Source organism: Mastacembelus armatus, chromosome 9, assembly GCF_900324485.2.
Source record: "Mastacembelus armatus chromosome 9, fMasArm1.2, whole genome shotgun sequence".
In the NCBI taxonomy this organism is placed as follows: domain Eukaryota; kingdom Metazoa; phylum Chordata; class Actinopteri; order Synbranchiformes; family Mastacembelidae; genus Mastacembelus; species Mastacembelus armatus.
Genome location: NC_046641.1, coordinates 16,012,250 through 16,033,045, shown reverse-complemented (window position 1 = coordinate 16,033,045; position 20,796 = coordinate 16,012,250). Strand labels below are relative to the sequence as shown.

General features: G+C 39.8%; 1 protein-coding gene across 3 annotated transcripts; it reads left to right on the top strand.

The window, feature by feature from the left end:
* The first annotated feature begins 6,704 nt into the window (after positions 1 to 6,704).
* Positions 6,705 to 19,743, top strand: ercc6l2 (excision repair cross-complementation group 6-like 2). 3 transcript variants are annotated; one of them, XM_026321670.1, is made up of 20 exons: positions 6,705 to 6,988; positions 7,352 to 7,788; positions 7,893 to 8,009; positions 8,180 to 8,373; positions 8,512 to 8,605; positions 8,950 to 9,017; positions 9,326 to 9,533; positions 9,623 to 9,763; positions 9,925 to 10,041; positions 10,148 to 10,267; positions 10,350 to 10,421; positions 10,621 to 10,766; positions 10,985 to 11,080; positions 11,256 to 11,355; positions 11,553 to 11,714; positions 11,835 to 11,915; positions 13,211 to 14,219; positions 14,304 to 14,458; positions 14,605 to 14,762; positions 16,200 to 19,742. In XM_026321670.1, the coding sequence occupies exons 1-20, from the start codon at positions 6,961 to 6,963 to the stop codon at positions 17,509 to 17,511; spliced, it is 4,815 nt and encodes a 1,604-aa protein (XP_026177455.1). In that variant the 5' UTR covers positions 6,705 to 6,960; the 3' UTR covers positions 17,512 to 19,742. The 3 variants fall into 3 exon arrangements, with proteins under 3 accessions (XP_026177455.1, XP_026177457.1, XP_026177456.1); XM_026321672.1 differs by lacking the exon at positions 16,200 to 19,742 and adding an exon at positions 15,480 to 16,187; XM_026321671.2 differs by lacking the exons at positions 6,705 to 6,988; positions 7,352 to 7,788; positions 7,893 to 8,009; positions 8,180 to 8,373 and having other exon boundaries at positions 8,955 to 9,017; positions 16,200 to 19,743.
* The last annotated feature ends 1,053 nt before the right edge of the window (positions 19,744 to 20,796 follow it).

Below are 20,796 nucleotides of genomic sequence, written 5' to 3'. Positions count from 1 at the left end.
GAAAAGGTGTCATTCTTGCTGGATGAAGGCCTAGTGAAAACCACACTCTTTGGCAGGCTAGCTGATATATTTGTGAATAACACAGTAATCTCCCCATCACGGGCCAAACATGCCAGTGTTTGCTTGCATATTCCGCATAGAAAAACAGCTCACTCATTCACTGTCATACACAAACAAATGCAAACATTCCCTTTATTGTGCAGACGTCTCTCTTTCTCCTTCTTGTATTTTTTCTTCTTCTTCTCTGAGCCCAGGAAAGACAGACTCATACAATCACCCCGGAACAAGCCTGGAGGTCTTCAGACCACACACGGAGCCGTCACTATGACTCTCTTTCTTTTATTCCTTCCTTTCCTCCCTTCCTTTTTTCTATCTCATTCCCACTGTTGTATATAGTCATATGGCTCTAGCTCTATCACACCCTTTTCTTCATAATTCCCTCTCTCTTTCCACATTTCACCTCCTCTCCTAGCCTGACCCAGAGTAAAGATTGCATGGCCAATGTCATATTTCTGTATCTCCACTCTAGCAGCATGTTCGGCTCCGTTGTTTGTTTGAAAATGCTGATGTGAACTGTAGTGAGGACGGTCACTTAGTATGATGTTTGTGCCTGTGAGACCACCCAGACATTCAAGCCAAGACACAAGGAGTTTAGTAGGCTTTATTTTTCAACGCCTCTGCTGTTCCCAGGCCCACAGAGCCAAATGAGATTAATCCCTCTCTATGACCCAATTTGGATAGAAGTCAGCTGTGAACATCCAGGTGAAGACAAGATGTGCAAACACAGTGTGTCTTTCTAATTATTGTACAGGGAGAAAGAAAGAAAAGTGTGAGCCACATTAAACACATGTTAAAGCAATTTGCGATTATATGGAAATTATTTTAATTTGGCCGTATATTAAAAGTCAAGGTAAAGAGACCTGAGCTCTTCACCCCAACCAGGGGTACTTTGGCAGTTGCACATTATGATTTGAAAAATTATACCCACATTTCAATGTAAAGGAGGAAAACAAGCAGCCAAATAGGATTACAAATGTCTGTAATGATTATTTAGTATACTGACAATGACTAGTAAACTTTAATAATCAATATAAATAGTTAGCTAAGCAGAACAGCACAAATTTGGAACTGCTGTCACTTCAAGTGATAGCATGACGTCTTGACCAAAGTATATTCTTCATATGGAGAAATTGCAACAACACCAACTTTTTATTGTGTTAAAAGTCCAGAATCCATACAACTGTGGTTTTAATAATGGTACTTGAGCTTATCTGACAAGACTGTGAAGATACATCGGTCAATCCACAGTCATTTTTCACACAAGGACAGCCACTAAACACTTTGAGCTAGAGGACCTGATTCGCAATGTGTGGGTAAGTTAACAGTTATCACATATTGAAGATATTGTCTCTTTATGTTAGTGGAAGAAGTTTGTTTGAGATTGCTAGAGGAAGTATAAAAGCTCAAATGGCCTTGACCCTGTTGGTCTGACATGGTAGCTGATACTGTGGATAAGCAGGCCTGAGAGTCGCCTTGGGTGGCACCATGTGTTAGCTGGGGTTTTACAGTGTCTCCAGACCACACACAGACAGCCTGAGAGAGGGGAGTGACTGAGGATGGGAGGGAGAATATGAAGAAGTCGAAAAAAGATGAGGAGATGGAAGGAGAATGATAAGGAAGAAGAGAAAAGTGTTATGCTGATATGAAATCACTATAGGCACTATTATAAGTTTTATGATTGTGTGGGTGTTTATAACCAGTGTTTCCAAATTGCCATGCCATCTGAACTTTCTTTAAAAAAGATGATATTCTCTGAACCCAATTTGCCTGCGGCCTAAGCAAACATTTTTACTCTGGATAAACATCAGATAATAGATGAATGTTTGTAGTTCAATAAACAGTTTACAGTAAAATAAAAAGTTGTTAGGTGGTCGTGGTCTCCAATGGTTTGTAGATATCAGTCGTAGTCTAAATTTGCCCAGTGAAGAATTTCGTAGGTTAGTTTCAACATGATTTAGAGAGTCACGAATTACAGTTGATTTATATTTTTAGAATTTTGATGAGAAGATCTGGAGATATCATTTCATTTCAATATAAGAAGTGAAAATAAGTGATAAATTGGATTGAAGTGAGAGTGCGTGATGCCATTGATATTACCACAAACATCATCTGTAATAGTGGTACAAATAGACGTCAAAATAAAGAAGTCCATACAAATAGTATAAAAGTAATATCGCTGAATGTTATCCAGCAAGAAAGCTGAACAAAAAGGTTCAGCTACATTTACTCACACAAACTATATAGAGGCCATATTTGTCTAAACTTGGTGTAAAGCTGTATATCACAATAGACTGCTTTGACAGGGCACGCTACATCCTGTGATACCACTGACAGATTTAATGATATCCTACAGTGTCAAAGAAATAACAACAGAAAATGGAAAAATGGACAAATATGCCAGCAAATACAGATTTGTATATCCTTCGAGATCCTATGTGCCTTATGGGACCTTTCTCTGTGATTCACTGTAAAGTTTTCCAGCTCTAACTTGTGTATTTGGGGGAGTGAAGTGCAGCGATGAAGGAGAAAGCAATGTGCACTAAATGGTGCATAAACATGGCTTGGCATGGATATGCAAGCCCCTCTGGACTCCATATGGTGAATGTGTGTGCGCTACATGCTTGGGTGCATGGCGTAACCCCAGCAGGACTCCTCCCCACCAGATAACATCCCATAAAACACTGACATGCACTGACATATCCAGACACACATACACACCTTGCCAGTGGTAAGAAAGCTTAATATACATTTCAGTATCACAAAATCATGCTTATGCCAAATCACATATGCACAAAATTGTAGGGTTGGAAACAAATAGAGTCTTCCAATTACACAAACACAGCTATTTCACATACAGTATATATTTACATTAACACATGTACATACTGTAATTGCCCCATTGAACTTCTCTTTGCATAAAACAGCTCTTGCAAACAATCTTCTTCTGATCACGACTGCAATGTACCACATCTCCCTGTAGCAACTGAACTATTACAGACGCCCAACTGTACTCCCCTCATCCTGATCCTGACGTGGGGAGTGGAGGGAAACATAATTGCATGATTAAGCGCCTGAGAAATGGATGTCCAATGCTGCCGAGTTGGTGCGTTTTGTGTGGCCTCATTGTTGGGACGTGCAGTCATGCAGCTCTTTGAGTCCCTGTCGGTTTTCATGTTGTGTTAGGGGTGGTTCAGAGGAGTGGAATAGTGGGAAATATTGTCTAGAAGCCAGATATTTAATTTCAAGACCAAGCACTTTGTGTCTGTTCACCAAGTCTGGCAAGCGGAGGGTGGCTGTGATGAGAATGGAACAAAACAAAAACAGAAATCAATTTGTTTCTTCTTTCTGCATCTCTGTCCTGTAGTAACACTCGTGTTGTCAGCTATTTAATCAGCTGTTTTATAGGGCCTGTTGAGCCTTTTGATAGCAAGACAAAAACTACTCAAACACAAGGATGCACGCATCATATGCATATGCACACATTCTCAGATGTCACTATCAGTTATATTTTCTGATTGATGTGCTTAGTGTGGCCGAAGTGGACAAACAAAAGGCTCCTCTATGAGACTGCAGTGTAATGAGAAGCACTTCAGCTGTAAATATGTGGCTGTAGGTAGTTTTCCATTTCACTGCAGGGGTAAAGGGGACAATCAAATTTGGGTCACCAGAGGCTTCTACATTAGAAATCAACTCACTGAGCAGACCAAGTTGTGTCTATGCAGTTCAATCTCTCATTTCATTGCTTGTAGCTGTAGGTGTTTGACACTTAAAGCAATTTCAAATGTTATTGTGCTCAGGTTTTCTTTAGGCTTTGTATTTAAGTGAGTACCTCAAAAAAGAGAACAGACTGTGGCAGTGGGTGATAGAGAAATGCAGGGGCAGTAGGCCAAAAACAAACTGCTGCTGGAAACTTAGTTTCAAGATTTGTAGAACTTACTTTTAGAATTTCAGGAATTACTGATGATGGTAAATAGGACAAAGCCAAGATACAACAAAGAAAAAACATTTAACTTGAGCCATAATGTGGTGTTACATGCAAAACAAGAAAAATCTGTCTTAGAGTAAGACACACTAATGTAAAAAAAAATACTGAATCTTAGTCTGAATGAGATTCAACTGTATTTAGTATAAATGAAATCCTATCTACTATATAGTCAAGTTAGGTAACAAGAGATGACAGGAGTGAAAAATAGCCAAGACATCAGAACCAATATGATTCAGCTCACTCTTTCATGTGAGATAGACTATGTGGAGTTCAAAATGGTGCGTCAAATTTATCCAACAGTCTGTCAGTATCTTTAGACATGATGCTCACAATGAATGGATTATTATGAAACTAATGAAATGGACAGGAAAGCAAGTGAATGGGAAAGCGAGTAAAGACAAATGAGAAAAAAAATTCCATCCCTGCAATCAATGCTTATGAAGTCAAAACTGTCAATTTTGGCATGGTAGTAATTACTTTTGGCTCGTGGCAGAACGTCTGACTCAAGAGAAAGAGGTGGTGGAACACAGATGGAGTGTTTCCGAAGCTCCTGAGAACAGGACAAGACCTCCATTCAGGTCTTCCTCTCCAACCACTAATTATGACCAACAACAGAAGTTTAGCAAACGCCTGGTCCAGCACTATGTTTTATTCAAATCAAACCTTGATTCAGCCAAATTAATCTGACTGACATGAAAGCTATGCCTGTAGGAAACACCTTGTCCCAAAAAGTAAGTTTGCCTAAGTCAATCCAGGTGGGTTTCAGGGAAGCCAGTCGGAAAATTTCACAGTGACTGCAACAGAACGCACCCTCTTGACCTGATTAAAATAAATTATGAAAGTTCCCTTTCAGTCTTTAAGGATTATGTGTGAACTGTAATGAGCTTGACCTTACTTACAGACGCACCCAGAAAACCACAAATCTGATGTACTGTAGCTGTTATGTATAGTAGTGATGAAGAGTAACCAAACATATTTATTCAAGTGGGGTACTTCTACAGGATTTTAAGTACTAGTTAGTATTTGATTTAAATGTTTATATTTATTTTTAATTTGTTGTATACATTTTTGTCTGCTATATTCAATTTTACATAATGATCAGAACAGAGGAAAAATGCAATTTGGGCCAAATTCTGGGTGTGTGGGGTCAACAGGTTTTTCTGTGGTTTCATCTAAAGAGTAATTTCCTAAATCAAAATAGTTTTTCATAAAATGGGACAGAAGGAGTAAAGCTGCATAAGAATGCTTGATTTCAGAAATTACAGCCAAAGCCCAGCACAGCCCACTTGAAACAGTCACTCAGCAAAATCAAATAGTCGTCTGTAAAATTGGCTGAGGAGAACTTCTTATCTGCAGCCAAAGATCTATTTATCCTAATGCTATCTGCCTAAGCAGTAATGTATTATTTTAAAAGAGGCCAGGAAAGGCCCTTGTGGTTCAGTGAGAGAACAAGTGTGTGTGAGATCTAGTGCAGTATGTAAACCATTTGACATCAGTGTTTGGGCTTTCTTTATGAGAACATCTGCAGCAGCTGCCCTATAAATTCTCAATGTTGAGAAAACAGGAACAAGAAGTTCCATTTTTGTGTGGCAGTGTACCATGGCGAGAAGTGGACCTTGTCGTGCCTCATCTGGAACACCATGGCCAACGTTTAGGTAAAATCAAATCAGGGATGAAGAACTGAGACAGTATTAGTTATTTACAAATCTGTTCTGACAATCTAAATGTGAGTTTGTGGGACCTATAATATCAACCCAAACATATCTCTATGCCTCACTTTGACTCTATTTTTCTAGAGACCACTGTGTCTCTAGTCTTTTGTGAGTTTCTTTATTGAATTACTTGCTTACTTCCACATTCTCTTAAGATTTGCATTTACTATTATTTGTGGACAACGTATATGCCTCTACACACAACGTATGTAGATGCCTACCGGTTAATATGACAACACTCTTGTTGTGTTTCTTTTCTAATAATCTTGTCAGTGTCAGTGCACTCTACAGTTTTACCCTTCCTAAATGCAGTGGCGATGAGTAGTGTCCCTATATGATGATGAATTAACCTTAGCTGGTGTTCCGTTACTTTCCACAGAGTCAAGCAAAATGTCAAACCCTTGGAAATCTGCACATATATTCACTGATCTTTTGTGATTACATGCATCAGGTTAGAATCTACACCCAGTGTTCAAAAGGTCCTTAATTCAATTATTGTGGCAAAATAATCTTGACTGGTAAATACACAAAGAAGTCATACGTCTAATAAAATCATAATGTTTAAGATAATAAAATGAGGACTAATTTAGTAGACCACTTATTAACATGTCCTAAATACACTACTAAAGATAAAACATATTGTTTATTTATTTCATTGGATTTATAACCCCTGGAGTTATTTCACTTGGACTTTTCATGAAAACATTGATAATAATTTTGTTTTGTTTTACGTTATGCAAAGCTAGTTTCGATTCCACACAGCAGTTTCAATACGATTTTCATTTTTTTGCCGTTAAATTTTATAGTGGGTGAAAAATATCTAAATACGAAGACATAGAGTATTTACAAATATTAATTATAAAATTTTTAATTTTTGGAGTAGAGTTTTTTTTTTTTTTTTGGAAAGCGTCCATGTTGCGAAAGTGCGGATCTTGTTGTGAAAACAGATAAACATTCAGTTAGCTGCAGTGGAGCTGCTGGTTCTGTCCTATGTCTGTCTGTGCCTTTTCAGCAAATACATGAACTTTAACGGAGGGAGAAGTGGAAGCTACTATGCTCAGGATGGTTTTCCTCAAATGAGCTTATCGTTTTGTTCATGTTCAACTCTAGCGCTTTGTTTATGTTGGGAAAGTCAGCTAGGCTAATGAAGCTAACGAGCTAATGAGCTGTCCGGAAAGAGAAGCAGCCTGACAATGTGCCCCGATGGCTTCAGCCTCTGCAGATGAAAAAGGTTTGGGAAGCATGTGTTTACTCGTGGCTGCCTTTCTGTCGGGCTCTGTTTTGCAAAACCTCTGCACCCTAATATTTTAGCATAACATCTCTGTTAGCGTTAGCTATCCTTACTATTCAATGACTTATTTCACTTATACTAATGAACAGTGAGATCAATGTAAAAATGCGTATTAAAAGAAATGAAATCATGTATTATTAAAGTATAGTAATACTGGGTGAATGCCCCTGCATTCCCTTCTGATTTGTAGAGATTTGTGCTCTCCATTATAGCAAAACCAACATCAAATCCCCCACTAAAAGCCACGTAACCTGTGTACCTTTCACCCTGCATGGTAAATGAATACAACACAATATTTCACAGGACCGTGGCGTGAAGGTGACAGATGTCTGGCTCCAGCCACTAGAGATGGTACCCTACGTGAAGCCACTATCCAGAGACTGTCCTCCAACTTGCTTAATAATGAAACTAAAGCATGGGTGATATTTTCTGACCACAATAAAGATGCTGAAGAGGAAGAAGAAGATGTGGAGGGGGAAGCCGTACCTCTCTCTAAACTCATTCGACCACCCTTAAATCACTGCAACCAGGAAAAACCCGTCTTTCCGAGCAGCATCACAGCCCCCAAGCTACATTCCCCCTTAGAGCTTAGTGATGTCGATGGAGACAGAGTCCCATACACCATCAACAGATACCTGAGGGATTACCAGAGAGAAGGAATAAAGTTCATTTACAACAATTACATCTGTTCCAGAGGTTGTATCTTAGGGGATGACATGGGCCTGGGTAAAACTGTCCAGGTACAAAGTACATCACCTGCAAAACTTTCCAGAATTAGTTAAATGGCTGCATTTCTTCTGACTCTCATGCTGTTGTGGGGTCTGTGTCTTTGATCTAATCCCAGGTCATTGGGTTCCTTGCTGCTGTGTTGCACAAAGCAGGTACATGGGAGGACATCAAGAACAACCGGCCTGAGTTTCTGCAGAGTCAGGTGTCTTCCAAACAAAGTAAACCCAATAAAGTGGGTATTCAAATATGCTATTTATTTATATCACAAATATTATGAATCAAAAGTCATTTTGTGATATACTTTTTTCAAATACCAGATGCTTTCACTCAAGTTTAGGAGTAGTGTAACGTTACAGACATTTTTCATCTGTGTAATTTTGCTGTTTTCATGGCCTGGTCTAGGTGTTTCTCATTGTAGCCCCATTGTCAGTGCTTTATAACTGGAAAGATGAACTGGACACATGGGGTCACTTCCAGTGTGTGGTGGTCCATGGGCTGAAGAAAGAGGAGGAACTGGCTCGCATTAGGAAGGGCCGCACTGAGGTTGCACTCACTACCTATGAGACTCTGCGCCTTTGTCTGGATCAGTTTAATAAGTAAGAACGACACTCAAGGCACTCAAGCAGCAAATGCCACCAAAATATGCGATAAATTAGTTTTTGTAACTGTGTGGTTTTCTGAGCACATGAGCACTGTGACTAAAATATATATATATTCCTTTGCCCTCCCTGCAGCATAGACTGGTCTGCTGTGATTGTGGATGAGGCCCACAAGATAAAAAATCCAAATTCTCAGATCACACAGGCCATGAAGGACCTGAGATGTAAGGTCAGAAAGCTTTATCTTTGTGTTATTACCTCAGTATACTATTACTGCTGTGTGCAGAATGTTGTGGTTTATTAAGTGTAAAATCTATGCTTTAATGGTCCTCATTATTGCTTTTTTCAACATACGTTAAATTCTGCTGCCCCCTCAACAATAAATTATCTATCTATCTATCTATCTATCTATCTATCTATCTATCTATCTATCTATCTATCTATCTATCTATCTATCTATCTATCTATCTATCTATCTATCTATCTATCTATCTATCAAGATGCAAAATAAGTGTAAGCTTGACTTGCATGTGGTGCTTTTGGATTATAAGTTTGTACTAATATTTTTGTCAGATCAGAATTGGCCTCACTGGCACGATCTTACAGAATAACCTTGAGGAATTGTGGTGTGTCATGGACTGGTAGGTTAAGAAACTTTTACATCACACCTCAGTTGTCATTTTCTTCCTTGTGTGACTGAGACTTAAAAATTTCTATTTCTGTATATTTTTTTTATTATGTCCTTCTGTACATAGTGCCTATACTTAGTATTTATCTAGTTTATACCTTACTACTTTTATTTGGCATTCACTGTGGACAGCAAAGAAAGAATTTCATTGTACAGGGAAACATGCTTTCCTTACTGTGCATATGATAATAAACACTTTGAATATTTCAATATATGTGGAATAGCTCCTGTTAGCGTACATATATGTTTTATTCTCTCTAGGGCAGTACCTGGTTGTCTTGGCAGCTTAGGATACTTCAAGAACAAGTTTTCAGATCCAATTGAGCAAGGGCAGAGGCACAGTGCAACGAAACGGGCCCTAGCTACAGGGAGAAAAACTGTCAGAGCCCTAGTGCGGAGGATTTCTCATTGGTTCCTCAGAAGAACTAAAGCCCTCATTAAAGAACAACTGCCTAAGAAGGATGACAGGGTAAGGCTGAATAAATCAAACCAGACTTTATTATATGAATTACTTTTTCTTTTTTGGAAACTCACAATTGAACATAATTTTTGCCCTAGATGGTCTATTGCTCTCTGACCGACTTTCAACAGACTGTGTATCAGGCAGTGCTGGACACTGAAGATGTAACTTTACTTCTGAGGTCTTCAGAAAAATGTGACTGTCAAAGTGGACGCATCCGCAGAAGCTGCTGCTATAAAGTTAGTTGACCACTTTTACCATTGTGTGCTGTGTAATGAATTGGGTGAAACAGGGTTGCAGGTGTTGAACTAATTTCTATAGAAGTTTAAGGGGGATGTTTTTTACTGTGTTTAAAAAGGAGGATTAGTCCCTTAGACAACAATAGTTTCCTTTGTTTCAGATGAACTCTGAGGGTGTGCAAATTAAGGATCTTTACTTCAGTTACTTGACCATTTTGAGAAAGGTTGCCAACCATGTAGCATTGCTTCAGTCCACTACAGGAACCAGCAAGAAACAGGTAGAAACATGTGATCTGGTAATTAATTTAGTATACTTCTTCATTAGAGCTGTTTTGTGAATTATATCTTTAGATGAAGTTACCCAAATAATTTTTTTTCTTTTAGGAAAAATATGTGAGTGCCATCTGTCAGAATGTATTCCAAAACTTTCCAGACTTTGTGCGAAGATGCAAATATGAAGCATTTGAGGCCTTGTCAGACCCAGTGTACAGTGGAAAAATGAAGGTACTATTTGGAGACAATAGCTATGTAATCTTCGTGTTATAACCTGTTCCAATATGTGTTACCATATCTGTATTCCTTTCAGGTTCTGCAGAAGTTGCTCAAATATTATCTCCAAAAGAGAGATAAAGTACTTCTTTTTTCTCTCTCAACCAAGGTGAGCACTGTGTTTGTGTGGGTATATATGTGGGTGTGGCAATGGTAAATTATTTTTAAAATTAGATTGTTTGTCTAGCATCTATATCATATCTCTCATAGAAACGTTTTACCTCAATAATGAGCACATTCACATAATCGATTTAATGACTTGATTTTGAGTCCTTTTACAACTGTTTGTTGTGTTTTCAATCTGTCAGCTGTTAGATGTGCTGGAGAACTACTGCATGGCAGAAGGGCTGGACTACAGCAGGTTGGATGGGAACACCAAATCCAAAGACAGAATCCAAATTGTCAAAGAATTCAACAGCTCCACTCATATCAACCTTTGCTTGGTTTCCACCATGTCAGTGAAACAGTAACATAGATATAGAAGATATAGATAGAGAAGTAGTGGTTTCTTATATTTCATATTAGTATTTTGGGTCCTTTACCTAAAATTAAGATGCTACATCTATTTAAATATACTATATGTTGTAGATCATTATTTAATACTGTGTCTGGTACAGTTGCTTTTATCTCAATATTTTGAACCTAGTGATAACTGTTCCTTTGTTCTATCAGGGCAGGTGGTCTTGGTCTTAACTTTGTAGGGGCCAATGTGGTAGTGCTGTTTGACCCCACCTGGAATCCGGCGAGCGACCTCCAGGCTATTGACAGGTAAGTTGTGGGCCATATGTCTTAATAGCTTCTCTCAGCAGGGTTCAACAACTTGATAATATTTTGTGCCTGTGTCACATGAATGTTTTGCACCATTGTATCAGTTTTTATATTTGACATGCATAATACTGTATCTGAGTGTACGTGTGTGATGTGTGTCTGTGTGCCTCCTCAGGGCATATCGTATTGGCCAGAGCAGGGATGTGACTGTTCTCAGATTGATTTCACTGGGGACTGTAGAGGAGGTTATCTACCTCAGGCAGGTTTACAAACAGGTACAGTATAATTATCATCACAATTCAATCTCAGAGACACACCCTCCCAGATAATTGAAAGTGACAAATTTAATGCTACACTTAGTAGAATTGGTTTGTTTTGGAAAGACCTGTCCCTACACCTAGGAAATAGGGCTGATTCTACATGCAAACTATTTTTATAATTGCATACCCATGCATTATCTCCTATATTTCAGCAATTACAGTGTTCGGTTGTTGGCAAGGAAAGTGCCCGACGGTATTTCGAGGCGGTACAAGGGCATGGTAGGCATGGTATCCATAAGGGGGAACTGTTTGGGATTAAAAACCTCTTCAGGCTTCAGACCCAAGGGACATGTCTCACTCGTCAGATACTAGAGGTTAGATAACACGCTGCTGCAATTGACAGGCTAAGAGTTTTGTTGATGATTGTGACCGCACAGAGTTGATGTTATATATTGAATCGTTTGTTTTGATGAATGTGTGTCTCTTCCTGTCAGCGAGAAGGACAAGTGGAGGCTGGTGTAATGACAACCAGAACACACGCAGGCAAGGAGGAGGAGGAGAGGAAGAGAATTAGCGTGAGTAACTCTGCCATTCTCAGAGACCCAGAACATAGGGCACTCATCTTTCCCATCCTTCATTCCATGTCCTTTCCCAGGCAGCCCACTCATCCTCCCATTCTCACATGATACAGGCAATACCTAAAACAGGGACCTTCGTGTCTTTCATTCAAACAACCCACACAGCCTCATTAAACTCTTTCTGCCTTGGTTGTAAATCTAAATGTTTTTCACTGCTTCCTCAGTTCTTCACCTTATAATCTCCATATTCTCTTTAAGGGGCTATTCCAAAAATAATATATGCCCCATTTATGAGAAAAAATAGTTTCAGAAGTTTTTATCAAGGTTTTGATGTTTATTCCACGAAAACTTGACCTTTACAACTGACTTAACTGTAGAAGAACCACAGTTCCTGTTCTCTCTCATTGTTAAAACTATGTACAAACATTTTACAGTGACCTTCCAAGTCTTCAGGTCATAAATATTTAGTACTCTTTAAAAAAAAAACAAACTGCAGTGCAGTAGATTTTGGGTGGAGTACTACTTTAAGGCCTTGGCTCACAGGAACTATTTTTTAATACTCCACTTTTTGTATTTTTGTGAAACTGAAGGATGAGGTTCTCTTTGCCTCTCACTTTCTCTCTCGTGCTGTGTGAAACAGCTGGATATAATTACTCGCTCGTCCTAATGGAAGCAGCAGACCACACTGGTCTATCATGTTTTTTAGCTATTTATTTACACAGTGATACCCCTTATCATCCTGTTCCCAACCAGGCCTGTGCTGTGCAGCACACTGTCCATTTTTACAAGGCTGCTGCTCAGATTTTTGCAAAAAATACAGAATATGCTGGGTGCCTTAACATGCACAGGAAGAGGCTTGAGCCATGTAGCACCCGCATACACTCACACACACATACGCTACAAACATTTTAGATTTTAGGAAGACATTTAGTTGGCAAATTTTGTGAAATCAGAATCAATGTTGGTGGTCTCTTTTACGAAAGCCCATTTATGTCATTCCAGGAACTGTTATGATCCCTTTGTTTTGTTCATATTACATCATGATGGGGGGGTATGTCACACTGATGTTTATGAATTATTGTTGCGACTATCTGTTTTGTATTACACGATGAAATATCATGGGCTGGTCCACTGAAAAATGGCATCTTTCTCAAACAGTTTATATACCATCTATTTACATTTCTGATTTGTTGTTCTCATCCTACGTACCATTCACTACTGTTACTTCTACTACTTCTGTGCCACTTAATTTCTGCTTTTCTTTAGCTTTTATTTTCTACTGTTTTATAAAGGAATGTGGAAATTCTTCACCTATGGATGGCCCTATACCCAAAAATGCACCAGCAAAGGAGAATAGAAATGCATTAGAGATCCCCAGAGGGGTGCTGGACTTCAGCAGTGGCAGTGAAGAGGATGAGGAGCAGAGATTCAAGAGAAAGGACTCAAAGCCCAGTGCAGTGGATGGCAATAGGACTGGGAATGCAGCCACTGCCCTTGGTCAAATGAGTCTCCTCCAGCACGGATTCTCCAGACTCCTTGAGAGGGTCAAAGGAACACCAGACTTAAGAGATGGAGACAGTAGCCCAGATGTCGAAGAAAACCCCTCAGACACAGATGATGAAGTGCAAGAAGACTTAGGAAAGAGGGAGGGTACCTCTTCTGTCAGCTCCAAAACGGGGAATAGTGCAATTTGTATCCCCACATTTGGAACAAAAAGCTGGGACATCTCCTGTGGTTCAGAAGGTGAAGACGGGGGGAATAGAGGTTGGCATAGACAAGACAAGGTTTCTAGGCTGAAAAAGAGTAATGATGCCATAATAAAGAGACAGGACCTGAATAGGTGGACAAATAAGAAAATTACAGACGATCAGGAGAGTGATGAACACTCCTCACCAGATAAAAAGCCTGACAAGCTCAAAACTATGGTTCCCACAGCGGATTGCTTTGAAGGTTGTTCTGAGGAATCTGAGGATTTCGACCTAGATGCAACCACGTGGTCCAAGCAGGGTGCAGGGTGCAATAAGAGAAAGCGTTATAATGTAAAAAACATGGCCAAAACCAAATACACGGAAGACATAGAGACATTCACATCTTCTGATGATGAACACACTCTTGTTAAGAAGAAACGATCTTCACTGACAAAAAGATCCAGAGTTGACATGTCAAAAGATGTAAAAAGAGCAACAACAGCCAGGAGAGAGAGAGACACAAGAACACCCACAGCTGTTTCATTTACAAATTTGAAAAGTCAGACTTTCCCAGCATCCAAAGGAAAAGATGGAACCATTGACAGTGTGCTAGGTCAGATTCAGTACCTACTTCAGTATGTTAAAAGTTATTAATGAACTTAATTTCCATATTAATGATGTATATTTCTGTTAAAAGGTGGCGTACCGGGGGTGGCACATACCCACTCTAACCAGCGTGTGGTGGGTGGAAGCAAGGCTGAGGAGCTGATCAGCAGAGCTGCTGTACGGGATGTGTATGAGCGCAAGATGAACTCTCAGCTCCCAGCCAATCACCTCCTAGGCACCCAGGAGGTACATACCTCTCCATTGCTCCACACCGTGCTAGTCTGTCATCAGTATAAGCTGTGTCTGAAAACATATTGTTTATGGCTGAGGCAAAAACAGCCTTAAGTTGGTCAATGCTTCTATAAAACACCACTGTTTTTCAATTGTACCAGAGCCTGTCACTGAGCCCACCAGACAGTCAACCCTGCCCTGCAGTTGTTCGTTTGAATATGCCCACTGTTGTTTATCCAGTCACCTTCACCAGCAGGAGTGTGCACCACACCAGACATACCACCTTCATCGTTGGGGAGACTCCCCAAGCCATACGCAGGTACTGACAGGGTGTTGGAAAGAAAAAGACAGAGGCAGTGGCAGCTAGGGAAAAAAATCTGAGGAGGAAATAGATACTATATAGAAGAAAATGTGAGATCTCCATTTAGATTTACCATTTACAAATATGTTGGATAAGAGAAGGCAAAAGAGGGTAGATTAGAAGTGAAAGTCACATCATGGAGGAAAAATGAATCTAGGCGAGAGAGCCTGTAATAAAAAAGTAAAGACGTTTGGATTGGATTAAAACAGGCATGTGGATGAAAAGAGGAAAGGGCTGAGGCTTGTAAAAAAAATAGTGTAATAGAAGGAAGGGAAAAAAGATAGGAATTCCCGTTAGTGTAGGGTAGAAGGCCAAAACAACCCTACGGATGCAGTGTTGAGCGCCCCCACCTGAGCCTCATGAATTATACATGTGCATGTCTTTATTACGTTGTGTGGACACATTTTTTATGCTATTGTTGTGAGGACAATTTAGCCAGTCCCACAACTTCAATAAGGGTTTTTGAGGATGAGTTTTAGGTTAGGGTAAGGGCTGCAATTAGCCAAATAGTTGTGATTGTTAGGGTTATGGTATGGGGCTAAGGCATGTTTTATGCCAATAACTGTCCTTAGTGTGTTTGTGTGCGTGTGCGTGTGTGTGCGTGTGCGTGTGTGTGTGTGTGTGTGTTTAGCAAGAGAGACCACCTCTGAGCTTTCCCTTCTACCTATTTCCCAGCATCATGCCAAAGATTACCCAGTTCTGTTCAGGCCCAACAGTGCAGGAGTTTTCCCCTCTACAACCACAGCCCTCCTGAGACTAACCAAAATGATTGCCTGAAGACTTCAGTCCTGCTGCATTGCCTCCACCCCCTGCTTTCCAAACGCTCATATACACATATACACACACACAGACACCTTTGTGGCTCCAGTCTCAGTCTTCCAAAGGGAAGACTGTATCTCTGCCCACAGACTCGCTAGGGAATGAAAACACACACTAGTTATATTGATATCCCCTCACTTAACCTTGGTGTTAAATGATTTAAATCCACATGCATGTCATGTTTTACTGCTGTTAACTTTTATTTGTTGTTTCTCCAGTAAAGCCATGAATGGTAAAAACAGCATCATAATGCTGCTGAATCACCATTGACTTGGAAGCATTTCTGTCCCTCAGTCTAGTTAGACCACAGTTTTAATGACTGCCTAGAAGCTCAGGAAAAACACCTCATCCTGTATGGCTGTCTGGATATGAGCCTGAAAATGCAGAGTAATTCATCTTAAGCTAGGCCTGATGGATTTGCAGAATGTCTGATTAATAGTATAGGGTTTGTGGCTTTTTAAAGACATTGTTTCACATGTAATTTAAAGCACCTCACACTATGCTCACATGTGCCAAAATATATTTTGTACACTTCAAATTTATTTCTGTTTTTGTGTCTGTTGTGCTTATATGTAGGCAGCAGCTCGAGGAAATGGCGGAAAAATTCAAATTTCTCTCAGTATCTCAGTTCGCAGCAGAGGTTCTAAGAAGAAACTCATCCCAGAGACTGGCCTTTTTACGAGAGTATTACACTTCACTGAACCACCCTGATTTAACTAATACAGTCACAAACAACTTCCCACAACCTGATTCAGTACAGACCTCTTCCTCTTCAACTGTTGCCCCTTCAACATCCACCGAAACAGCTGCTGCAAAATCTCATGTAGACAGTAGAACCTTACAAAAGGATGTTCCAAAAGCCACAAAAAAGACTAAATACAGTCAGAAAAAACAAAAACAGAATACTAAACAAAATAGTGTTTCTGTGAAACAGAAAAAGTCTAAAATGCCACAAAATGACTTTCCAGAATGCCAAACAAAGGTCAGAAACACAGAAGATGACGCTCCAGAACCCTGGAAAATGCAGAAGATCTCACAAAAGAATGTTCTTGATCTTCTTAGTGATATTCCAAGCCCTGTGTCAGAGGATGAGGAGGAGTTCTCCAATGCCAGAGGGCACAAGAGGACAAAGACAGTTAGTGTTTCTAGTTCTGGAGCCTACAGAGCTGGTGGTGGTCTTGGCATGGACCACGCCAACAGCAGTGGTCTAGGTTCTGGGGAGGCTGTTGCTTTTGTGAACCGCATAGACAGAGATATCCCTTCTTTTCCGGACCTAAGCCATGGCAGGTCCACAACATTATCCAAACCCGCAGCACAGGGAAGGGAGCAAGAGCAGAAATCACCTTCCAGGACTAGTGAAAATCTTCAAGGACAGGCAGAAAATTCTCAGACCCCTTTTCCTTCGGAAGTGACCCCTTTTAACTCTAATAATCACCCCTTCCTCACCGATCTGATAGGCGACACCTCAATCCTTGATGATTTGTTAAAGCCTAAATCCCGGGGTGCAAAACAGAAAAGCACCCCAAAAACACCCTCTCTGTCCTCTTCAGTGATGGTAAATACTTCTCTCACCACAGCCTCTCCACCCAAAATCACTTGCCATACTGAGACTGGTTCACCATGGCTCTTTGATTCTCTGTCTTCTCCAAGTTCACAGCCACAAACTACACTCCAGAGCAGTACACCACTGCAGCCATCAAAGACCAATCGCAAAGACTTCTGGGACATCCTGAACGAGGGTAATGATGAGAGTATCAACAGGTTAACAGATCCTGCAGAAGTGCAGAGGGTTTGCTTTAACTCTAACTTTTTAGCTAGAAGTAGGTCTGAAGAAAAACAAAGCAAGAGTCTCTGGAAGGCTAATGAGAAGTTCCTGTGGAAAAAATAAAACTGAAGAGAGGTAGCAGATTTCTCCAGATACTTTCAAAGTATTTCATTGTGATATTTTTAAAAGACATTATTAGTGCCTTTAAAAATGTTTTTATTATTTTATTATTATTATTATTGTTAACCTTATTATTCATTGTTCCCTGAATTTGAGAGCTACTAAACAGAGTGTTAATCACACTGGGAATTTGACCCTTTATGTATTTTGTGAAATATTACTTTATCATATTGCTCTTTTTTTGTCTAAGTATTCAAAACCCAAAGATATTCCTCAAAAGAAACACAGCAAATTGTATCTGGTGTAAATTACAGCAGTTTGTGGCTCTGTTCAGTTGTGCCTTAAACACTCCACAGAGTGGAAGCTGCTGGAAATAACAATAAGCAGAAGACTCAGTGGAGCTGGGAGAAGAGGGACTGTGGGTAGCATTCACAGTCATCCTTTCATTCATTCTCTTCTACTATTTGCAGACATGGATCAAACTCTGCTGTGACACACTATTCCAAAAAAGCAAAAAGTTATTGACATATGAAATTCCTAGTTTTATTGTAATATGAGAATAAAGTAAGCATTTTTGTTTGAGTGTCCATGCATGTGCTGAGCCCCACAGCTGTGTTTGACCTTGTTCAGATGTTTCACTGAAGTAGAGCCCTGAAGAGAGCTGCTCTGTGTGTTTTGTTTAGCAGAAATGAGAAAGTGCTGATACCAATCAGTAAACAAGAGAAAGGACTACATGCCTCAACAGAACATGTAGCTTGATCAATTATGTGTGTGTGTGTGTGTGTGTGTATGTGCCTGTAAACCTTCTGGGTGGTAGACCATGGCTGCCTTCACACACACAAATATAATGAGGTCACACATCTGTATCACCTGTTGAAATCACAGACAGATGAGAATTAAAAGCCCCGTCTCTTATTGCAGCTCAAACCCTTCTCTACCTGCGTATCTCTTTCTGTTTGATCTCGAGCTGAGATTTGCAGATACCTATCTGCCTTTTTGTAGTCACAGTCTGGTTGAAGTGAGATAGCAGAGGCACTCTGCATTTTACTGACAGCTGAAAGGCTCACCAGCTGACTGACAGTGGTTGGAGGCTAATGGAAGCCAGCTAATATGGTTTAGTAGCAAACAAATCTCTCTTATTTCTAATGTTATCTGCACTTTAGTTTATTACACCCTGTGTGGTGCAATTTCAGAAACTGAGAAGGAGGCGCAAGACATAGCACAAAAGAAACAGCATGTTTTTCCAGTTCCCCCATTACTGTCTTGTCTCTTTGAATTAAGGGCAGGGTGAGAAGTCTGTTTATATTTCCTGTCTCTGTAACCTGGGTGTCTGTGTGTCTGTTATAAACTGCAGAGTCAAACAGAGCGGTGGCCCTCGCTCTGTTAGTATATTTACAGAAGTCAAACTGTGACACCTACTTTGATTTGATTAGTTAAAAGCTATAAATGACTGTTGGCCCTTGGTGACCTCCAGGGTCTGGTTTCCATACCTTCACTGCTGTTAAGCATGTCTGCAAACTTTTACAGATTAAGACCTCTTGTATGAATTTTTAAAACATTAAAGCCCCAGAAAACCTGGCGTTTTCTCCATAATATTAAATATAGAGGAAAAAATACAAACACTGAACATAACTATGAAAATAACCAAAGCAAAATACAGTTTTTTCATGTGGGATAATTTCACTTATAGTAAGATGCTGACTGAGAACATTCATTACCAGAGCTTCTTCTCAAGGCGACTGTAATAACATAACTTTCATGAAAAACTTGTAACTAAGGCCTATGAAAAACTTTGAGGTGACTCAACAACCAAACAATTACATTACAGACCCCTCCAGTTTTTATGGTAACAAGCTGAGGAGGTCTCTAAATGCGTAAAAGAACTCCTCCTGTTCATTAGGAAATTACACACCATTTGCCCCTCATTCCTATCCAGTTACCCAGGCAACTTTTAGCTGTAATTTGGGTTAATTCACAGGCTCCTGGGCCCTTCCGTTCCCCATTGTGCCTTGTCATAAAAGAGATATAAGACAGATGCACACACACTTCAACTAAGTTTCTAATGCAGTAAAGCACACGCTCAGAGCAACTAATCCTCATTTTGTTTGCTTCTCCTCAACCTCAACACAGCTGGATATTGCTGTGCATGTGAATATCAATGAATTGCACTGAGGAAGAAACTAAGCTTAAAGTTGTTCATTCCACAGCTTTGTGAAGGTCTAGCAATGAAAGTGATTCCATGTATGACAGAGTTGTACAGGTGTTGAAAATGCAGTGTCTTACTTCCAAATTTTGCACAATCTCTGACACTGTTCAGGAGGAGGTCCCTTGCTCCTTTCAGAAAAAAGGTATGGAAAATTGTGTTTTCCCATGGGGTAAATATTGTGAGAGCAGAGATATAAATGTAAGGAAGAAAGGCTTTTCTAAGCCGCCTGTGTCTCTGTTGCACTGCCAAAGCCCTTTGCGTCACTTGATCCATTGTTTAGTGTAGAGAGGTCTCAGTAAGCAAGGGGCTGCTTCCCTGCTCCAGCTGCAGTCTCTTCTGTTTATGTTTGCAGGGCCTTTCGCCTTGAAGTGAGGCTATACAAGCAAAGCCTAGCCATATGTGAGCGCCAGGCCATTAGAGAAGTCACTGGCCTTTTCTTTTCACTTTTTTAATGCATTTCTTGCTCAGAAACTCTTTTTTTTTACCTTTTCCCCTCCGTACCTTCTATTCTCTTTTATTTTTTCTAACTCTATTTTTCTTCCTTTGCTGATGCAGCATCTTGTTCCTGACAGCCTACTATTTTGCGAAAGATAAAGGGTTGAAATTATCTTCTTGAGTTTCAAAGACCTCTGTATAGGAGAGAAGCAGTAGCTATAATTACTTGTGTGAGAAATAATTACCTAAAACGTCTGTGTGTTGAATGAGTCTTGGTGTGCTCAGCAACCAAGTCTGAGAAACAAGGTGGTAATTATGTCACATAATTAGGTCAGATCATGTAAATATTCAAATATTTTTGCTGGTCTGTAATACTGACAAGCACAGCACATTCAAGAGATGGAAAATGTTTGGAGAGAAAGCCACTGAAGGTAATATGGTGTCAAAAATGCATAGTGTTTTTAATTGGCTTTTGGGGTTTTACAGCTTTCCAAGAATTCACTCAACTATTTTCATTGGGGGGTTCAGTATCTAGTGCTGGGGAAATGGCTATCTTGATTCATCATTAAATATGTTGGATTTGATTTTTTTTTTTTTTTGTTTTTGAATTTTCAAAAATTAAAGTGAATGAGTTTAGTCTTAAAGTA